Source organism: Aphanomyces astaci (assembly GCF_000520075.1).
Source record: "Aphanomyces astaci strain APO3 unplaced genomic scaffold supercont1.65, whole genome shotgun sequence".
Taxonomy (NCBI): Eukaryota; Oomycota; class Saprolegniomycetes; order Saprolegniales; family Verrucalvaceae; genus Aphanomyces; species Aphanomyces astaci.
Window position 1 is genome coordinate 370,098 of NW_009798328.1, and position 8,027 is coordinate 378,124.

An 8,027-nucleotide genomic window follows, 5' to 3' on the forward strand; every position below is an offset into this window, starting at 1 on the left:
ACCTCCAAGTGGCGCTTGAAGAAATGCACCGCAACGTGGAGGTGCGAAGCGACAAGTTGTGTCAGCAAGCGCGTGGACGCCGCGACCGAAAATCCCAAGTCAAGTTTGCGGGTTTTTCGGTCGGCGATTTTGTGTTTATCGGATCGGTCGTCAACCGTCCGACAAAATTGGCCCTGCATTGGCGAGGACCCTTCCAAGTGACCAGAGTCATCACAGACCATGTGATGGAGACTCAGCAGCTGGTGCCACCGTACGAAGCCACGGTCCACCATGCGTGCCGATTAAAGATGTACCACGAAGGTGGTAGAGACGTGACCGAAGACCTCGAAGCGCAGGTCGCGTTTGGCGATGGCGGATGTCATGTGGAACGCCTGGACGAAGCGCGCTGCGTGGATGGCCAACACCAAGTTTTGGTGAAGTGGCTTGGGCTGGACGATGAAGAATCGTCCTGGGAATCTGCGGCGAATTTGCTGGACGACATTCCAGTCGTATTTCGCAAGTGGGCGGTGGCCAACAAGGAAGACCCTGCCGTGGCCGCCCTCATCAAGACACTGGACTTTCCGTAGGAGGGGAAGTGCTCTGCAACGTGCAGAGAAATCGGGTCGCGCGTTACTTTGATCCATTGCAAACACACACATTCTGTGTGTGTGCCGTGTCAAAGGTTCCGATACCTTAGTGGAGGGACTGAGTGCTTTAGTGAATGGTAGTCAGTTGGCGCCTCGTGGCGTGTTTAACCTCACTAATGTCAGTGTTATATTTGCTACCTTGACGAAGGTCCCGTGGCCGAAAGCCAGGAAGAAGCGGGAGACAAAACACTGGAGCTGGCAATGTTTGGGGGGATGGGCAAAGTGCTTGATACCTGAAAAGTTCAATTGTAGACGGAACGGAATCAAAACACGATTGGACCTGTCGTGACGACATGGAGTCGACAACCCCTTTACCATGTTGGCGCAGGCAGCACTTGTGGGTAGGGAGTTGGCGTGGTGTTTGTTCTATTCTACATAGGTTTGCACACAGGTGTATTCGTACATTGCAAGCCTTCGAAGACAGGTTCCACGAGCCGAGACAATTGCGGGATCAACGCTGGCAATCCATACCGCTGGTAACCGATACCGCAACTGTCTCGGCTCGTTCATACGGATTATGGGCAGGCGACATTCACTGCGAGCACTGTACAGTATAACCAACTGATCTAGGCGCATTTGTACGTTTTAAAAGTCTCAAGCGTTATTTTGTCGAATGGGCTACACAGGGGTGCCACCAATCCACCAATGCTCCCCATGCATCATGGCGGGGCGCCGGCTGACTGCCTCCGATAACAAGAGTACCCCTACTCGTTCGCTTGCCGTTTTGTTTATGTTGATCAGCACTGTATCGAGTGCAATGTTGGCTCGATAGTATTTCAACAAATATAAAGCCGTACTAGTACATGTTAGTGACATGTAGCAGCTACGACAATTGCCTCGTCCAATCGAATTGTCGGAAAAATACTGACCAATTGGAATTCAATCATTTTTCGTTCATCCAATCACGGGGCCGAGTTTTGTCGGTTTTGTGTCGTATCTGTGTTATATGTTGTATTACCCAATGCGGAGGGACTACCAGGTAGGCCAAATAAAACGTTTGGATTGGCAGAAAATCGCTTGGACGTGATTTGATTGGCTGAGGCTGTTCTTGAATCCATTCTCTTCAGTCTACCGCTAGGATTTTAAGACATTCGATTCTAACGTTAATGAGGCCTCCAGTTTCGAATCGAATTGACAATACGAACTGTAAGCGTATTAATAGTACCGGCTTATGTATTGCGCGTTTTGAATTATTCACTCATGCCAAAACAACATTAGGGAATTCCTCCGTTTCAAATATCCATTGACAGTGAAGTGGTAATCCTAAGCGCAATCCCAACCTTATGAAATCGATGTCGTGCGCGCACCAAACCCGTCGAGTAGTTGACTTTATCTCAAGTTACTAAGCGAATCCAAGGGTGATCTCACATACTGTACTATACATTAACGTTAGTTTTTGTGTGCGCCGCACATGAAAGCAGCACACTTCAACCAAGGCATTGTTTTCTTAGTTTTTCCTTACGAATGCACAACGCTACACATATTTTCGTAGCGATCAACCTATTCCCACAACAAGCACTTGTTGGACGGGTTCAAGTACGAGTCGGTGGGGCATTCGAACACACGGGCAAACTCAGCGTCGTTTTGCAACGCCCCTGTCACGCGGAACCGGTTAGGCGGGTGCCTGCCCCTCAAACTCATGTTGAGGGAGGCATCCGTGCTCTTGGAGCACCAGGATTGGGCGTACGACAAGTAGAACAACTTGTCGCCTGCTTCTTCCGTGTACTGGGACGGGAACTTCTTCAAGTACTCGTGGTATGCGCGGAAACTGGTCTTTAGCCCCCCGTTGTCCGCAATGTTTTCATCCAAAGAGAACACGGCGCTAATGTTGCCCAATTCAGCGCCAGTGACTTCGCTCTTTACGACAAAGTTGGCGTACTGGTCGATAATGCACTGGGATTTCGTGTTGAACGCAGTGCTGGTGGCGTTCGACCACCACTGTTTCAAGTTTCCGTCGCCATCGTATTTGCGGCCGCGGTTGTCGAACCCGTGGGTAATTTCGTGTCCGATGACCGTCCCGATGCCACCAAAGTTCTGGGCAGCGTCAAACTGGCCGTCAAAGAATGGTTTTTGCAAAATGCCGGCGGGGAGTGTAATTTGATTCGTCTGGGAGACGTAGTACGCGCTCACCACATGGGGGGGGTCGCTGAACTTGCGTCTGTCCACAGGTTGGCCGTTCAGCTTCAAGTTGGAGTCGACGTTCACTTGGGACACCTTCCACCGGTTGTTCAAATACGTATTCGAGTCAAACGTCAGCGTGGGGTACAGCTGCGACTTCTCTGGGCCACCCAACGCATGTACAAGCTTGGACAGCTTCATTTGCGCGTTGGCGCGGGTCGAGTTGTCCAACCAGTCGGCGGTGACAATGCCAGTGGAGAAGGACGACTGCAAGGCCTTGGCTAGTTCGTCGGCCGTCTTGGCTGCATCAGCCGACAACACCTCGTCTACGAAGTACTGTCCCAAGAGATCACTCAAGGTCTCGCCCGTCTCAGACATGCAGAACCTTTCACGAGTAGGTTCCACCTTTTGGTGTTTGATCTTCTTGCCGAACAAGTTCCAGTTGACCGTGCGGAATTCAGGGGTCAAGTGGTTCGACGAAGCATGGATGAGCTTGTACTCCAGGATGGTGCGGAGGTCGTCAAGCGTCGTGTTCTTCAGCAACACTTCGGTCTTGTCAAAGTAAGCCAACTCCTTAAACCCCACCCAGTCGTTCGACCCACCCAACTGGTCGTAGATGTCGAAGCCGTGGGCCTTGAGCCACGACCCGATGAGCAGGGGGTACTTCTGGTCCAGTTGGCTGTACGTAAACGCAGTATATGGAGACACAGGAGCCCCTATCTCCTCGAGCTCGCGGAGGGCGACACCAGCCAGAGTTTGCTCGAAACGGATGATTACCGGCACGGCAGCCGCCGCTTGCTCAGCAGTGTAACCAGCTAGCTGCAACACCGACGCAATGTACACCTTGTACTCGGCTTCGACGGTCTCCCAGGCGGAAGGGATGGTGTAGTACCTGCGATCCAGCGACAGGGGGGCTCGGAAACCGAAGAGGGCGTTCTTGGTCAGGTCGTTGTCGTCAGCGCTGGCCTTTATGTCGACAAATGCAGGGATACCGTTCTTGGCCAATTCACCGGCCACGATGAGGAGGTCCAACGTGGTGTTGGCCGACCGAATGGCTTTGAACGAGCCCTCCAGCTGAGTCAGGCCGAGCGACGATAGTGTAGCCGTGTCCAAACAGGAGTTGTAATACTCACCAAGCTTGGGCTTGTTGTCAGAGTAAATCTTCTTCAATACAGCTTTGTTTCGGATGACGATCTCGTAGAACGCCGTATCGATTTGGTATCTGCCCGGGGGTATCACAACATCCTTGTACCACGCGCCACACGCATATTGGTAAAAGTCTTCACAGGGGTTGATGGAGTAGTCGATGAGCTTGGTCACAGACTCGGGGAGTTTCGTGACGGAGCCAGCCATAGCAGCAGCGGCCAACACGCTGAGGGAGATGAGGACTTTGACCATCGTAGAGCGAAAAGGAAATGAAGTTTGCCAAAAATGTCAACCATTGACATGTGACGCGAAGGTCAGGCGGGCAAGTCGGTTGACGCAACCAATTGGATTCCCATATGGAATACTATACGTATGGGCATAGTTCCGTGACAACTTGGTTACTATACGTATGGGCATAATTCCGTGACAACTTGGTTCCGTGCCACGACGCATGATTGGTAGAAAACAATCACTCTGAAATTTTCAGCCAATCAGATGCAATTGTTGACAGATAACTGGATAAAATCAAGTGGCTCGGAACTTGTTTTCAGCCTATCGATATTTCCACTCTTCTAATTCATTTTCCATATACACTAATACGAATTTAGACATGATTTTAAGTTCTACCAACTGCATTAATTCTCCTCTTTAAGAAACACTATTATAATAGCAATTTGGAGTAAAGGAACCCCTCCATCGAAGGGTCCCAAAAAGTGTAACGGAACAGCGCCCATACGTATAGATAGTATCATTGACCAAGGTGTTTGCAACTTCGAATCCATCTCGATGAGATATTTGTCAAGAGGACGAGGAACGAGGTAAGGGGGCGAGAGCACGAGGAACACAAAGAACACTTGTGTGGTCGGGGGCAAAACTGAAAGTGAGGATTATCCGACTGCTTACAGCCAACCAAAGAGAACACCGGATAATATCCTTATCCGGTGTTTTGTGCCGTCGGAGCCAAAAATCTGCCCAGAGGGCACAAAATCCGGATACAATCCGGATTTGCCAAAGAGGTCAAAGCAGACAGGCCAAAGTACCCCTTCTTGACAGCGGCCCCACTCGGCAACGGGCTGCTGAAGGCCTTCGAGACGCAGGTTCTCAAAGATAGAGCAGTGCCAAAGGCAATGGACCTGGCGAAAAACTCGCTAAGGCCAAAATTGCCAAAAAGGCATGTCGCTACACAAGCCACCCTGAGAACTGAGGTGGAGAAGGTGATGGAGGAGCACACAAGAAGTGTAGACATACAAGTCCATGGTTTGCTTAAAGAGTGGGGCAAATGCCCAAGTAAAAATAAATGGTAAATACCAGGATGTGCATAGATGCAATGCAAAATAAGATAGTGTGGCTCAAAGAGCAGGTAAAGACCCATGTAAATATGCCAGAAGCATAAGGGCAAATGAGGCTCAAAGAGCGGGGGTAAATACCCATGAATAGCAAGTAGGAGGTTGGACTGAGGTGTGGGTGCACCTTGAAGAGACTCACTCAAACCATGACGCCAATCGTACGGCCGATCTTTGAGCGGCGCCGTTGGCCAGATGAGACCGCCGACTTCAAGCGGCACGAGAAAACATAGAAGTGAGCAAGCCCCAACAAGGGTGAGGGGTGAAAATGAAGGCGTGAATGCAAAGTGGTGCTAATATAGCCGATGCATATAAATGTGATGTGTAGAACACGAGGGACAGATACTGATCGACGCCATAAGGCATAAATAGTGGGTAGGTGCCATAAGCCAGAAGCGCCAAAGGCACTGTCCAACTAGGGGACATGATCATTGAGGAAGTCGTCAAGTTTGAAGATACGAAGAGCGTTGCAGAACCTACGAAAGGCGGGTTCCGGGTGGGCTTTTGTAAAAAAAGTCCGCTAGTTGTTCTTTGGTGGGGCAGTAATGGAGAACAAACTTCTTGTTCTCAACGAGATCCCGAACAAACATGAAACGCACATCAATGTGCTTGGAGCGCCCACGATGCTCAGCACTTTGAGCGATGCTGATGGCGGATTGGTTGCCCTCGTGAACCGAAATCGGTTGATCACTAGTGTGATGTAGCTCGGCAGCGAGTTGTCGAACGAATAAACATTCTTGAATGCAAAGGGCAAGAGCCACAAACTCGGCCTCGGTGGTTGACAGAGTCACAATGCCTTGCTTCTTGGATAACCAAGAGATGAGGCTGTTAAATCGATCTTCGGCCTCGACAACAAATGCGTGTTAATCGCTTCGTTTGGACTGTTCTTGGAATCCTTGAAGCGCATTGACTCCAGCGTTTGCGTGGCGTTGTCGGCCATGACACACGAACGCGACGTGGTTGCAGCAGATTTTGTAAGGCACGAAGAAGCGTACGTTAGTGGTATAAAAAGCAATATGTTGTTCACCCGTGCCAAAACACAAACAACCCAGGGGCAGTGTGGTGTGACAAAATGGTTCTAACGACTGGGCAATTCGTTGCCTGGCCGGAGGGGATTATGGTCGTGCTTTCGGCCACAGTGGGGAGGACGTACGCCTGCCGACGATCGCACCAGTCTAACCGTGAACCCTTCCATTGGGGTCGTTAAACAAGTGTACGACGACAACTAGGCACCCCACGTTAGAAGCACCCGCCGCCACAACCAAGGCCTAATCCGAGCGATCCGCACCCCCAATCTGCGCCAAGTCCCCAACGTCCAAGTCCCCACAGGCCCCACTCCTTCTTCTGCGCATCGGTCGGTTTCCCTTCGCGCAAATGCTGGCTCTCCTTCACGTCCGACACCACCCCTTGAGGGACCGCCGCAACGTTCGTCACGTCCGACGCAGCCACCACCGCAGACACAATCAGCAACGCAATCGTCTTCATCTTGGAAACGTAAAAAGTAGAGTGACGAGTGACGCAGGATTTCCGTCGTTGAACCACCACCAGTTGGCCCAACTGTGTTCACGACGGTCCACAGCCATCAAGACGGCGAATGATGATGTCGCCGACGGTTGGTCAGCACTCTCCCATCTCAATAAAATGAAAGGCATACCTGGTCGCGCTCCAACGCCACCGCATGTGCCTTGTGCACAGTCGACAGCACTAAATTAATACGTCACAATAAAGCCTCCTGCCGCCCCCCAAATCAAGTACCGCCGACAGAAGTGCAAGCGTCGACTCGCGTGGGTATTGGTGACGACACGGACCCAACTAAAACGTCACCACCCCGATCGCCGGTGGTAGTCTTGAAGCCTTTCGGTGCTCGGTAACTCCACGACGCGTCGGGTTGATTGTGCATGAGTCTGATTCGTGCGTGGGGTTGGCTGCAAATCACTTGATGCTAAGGTGTACATCATACTTGAGAATAACTGGCGTGCGTTGCAATTTTACGATGTTGGATACATGTTGTTCGAGTCCGTGCTGCAACCAAACGACCCAAGCCGTCAACAAACCAAATCCAACGCTGCCGACGTGGCCAACCTCTTTGCCGTCGACTTGCTGCACGTCCTCAGTGTAAAACCCGCGGACGAAACCCTTCCCCCAACACAGGGTATCGCCATCACACAACTGCTGCTGCATGTTCACGTAAACAACTCCACCGATGACATGACAAGCGTGGTCACTTCGGGCTCGATCGCTGAGATCCGACTTTCTCCAGAATCCAAGTTGTTCTCCTTCCATCCAGTCGAACTCTTCAGGTGGGGACTTCGTGGAGTTGGTGAAACACACTGGTGCTACCCATCATCACACTAATTGAAGTCACATGAACAAGGCTTCGCGTCCAAGAAAGTACCGGACGACATGGATGTGATTGTGATCGGGTCGGGCATGGGGGCTTGTCCGTAGCGGCCGTGTTGGCGAAGGAAGGAAAGCGTGTCCTGATCCTAGAGAAGCATGACGTTGTGGGCGGTGTCGCGCAACCCCGAGTTGAGCCACTCATAGCTGTGCCGCGACCAAATTTTTGAAAAATGGAATATTTCGATTTTGACATATTTTTTCGAAAACGAATCGCTCGCTGCAGACGTTGCTTCAAAACGCTTGGCGGGATTGTACGGTAGTGGTAGCAGTAGTCGGTGGTACACCTTCGGGATCGAAGATCGAAAGGTGAGGCTTTCACAACACATGTTTGCTGGCCACGATCGCCGACGTGTTCCAAGTCGTGCTGGGTCATGCAACACTTAACGTCGCTGTC

General features: G+C 51.2%; 4 protein-coding genes across 4 annotated transcripts; 2 read left to right on the plus strand and 2 right to left on the minus strand.

Annotated features, from left to right (window-relative positions):
- Positions 1-23: 23 nt before the first annotated feature.
- H257_15053 (hypothetical protein) lies at positions 24-566 on the plus strand (the record flags this gene model as incomplete). Its single annotated transcript, XM_009843034.1, has 1 exon — positions 24-566. One exon carries the CDS (start codon positions 24-26, stop codon positions 564-566), a length of 543 nt encoding a protein of 180 aa, XP_009841336.1.
- A 1,560-nt stretch (positions 567-2,126) lies between these two features.
- On the minus strand, positions 2,127-4,142 carry H257_15054 (hypothetical protein; the record flags this gene model as incomplete). The annotated part of the gene is made up of 1 exon (XM_009843035.1): positions 2,127-4,142. The coding sequence occupies one exon, from the start codon at positions 4,140-4,142 to the stop codon at positions 2,127-2,129; it is 2,016 nt and encodes a 671-aa protein (XP_009841337.1).
- Positions 4,143-6,472: 2,330 nt separating this feature from the next.
- H257_15055 (hypothetical protein) lies at positions 6,473-6,718 on the minus strand (the record flags this gene model as incomplete). The annotated part of the gene is made up of 1 exon (XM_009843036.1): positions 6,473-6,718. The coding sequence occupies one exon, from the start codon at positions 6,716-6,718 to the stop codon at positions 6,473-6,475; it is 246 nt and encodes an 81-aa protein (XP_009841338.1).
- A 519-nt stretch (positions 6,719-7,237) lies between these two features.
- On the plus strand, positions 7,238-7,800 carry H257_15056 (hypothetical protein; the record flags this gene model as incomplete). Its single annotated transcript, XM_009843037.1, has 3 exons — positions 7,238-7,533; positions 7,608-7,624; positions 7,682-7,800. The coding sequence occupies 3 exons, from the start codon at positions 7,238-7,240 to the stop codon at positions 7,798-7,800; spliced, it is 432 nt and encodes a 143-aa protein (XP_009841339.1).
- Between the last annotated feature and the right edge of the window lie 227 nt (positions 7,801-8,027).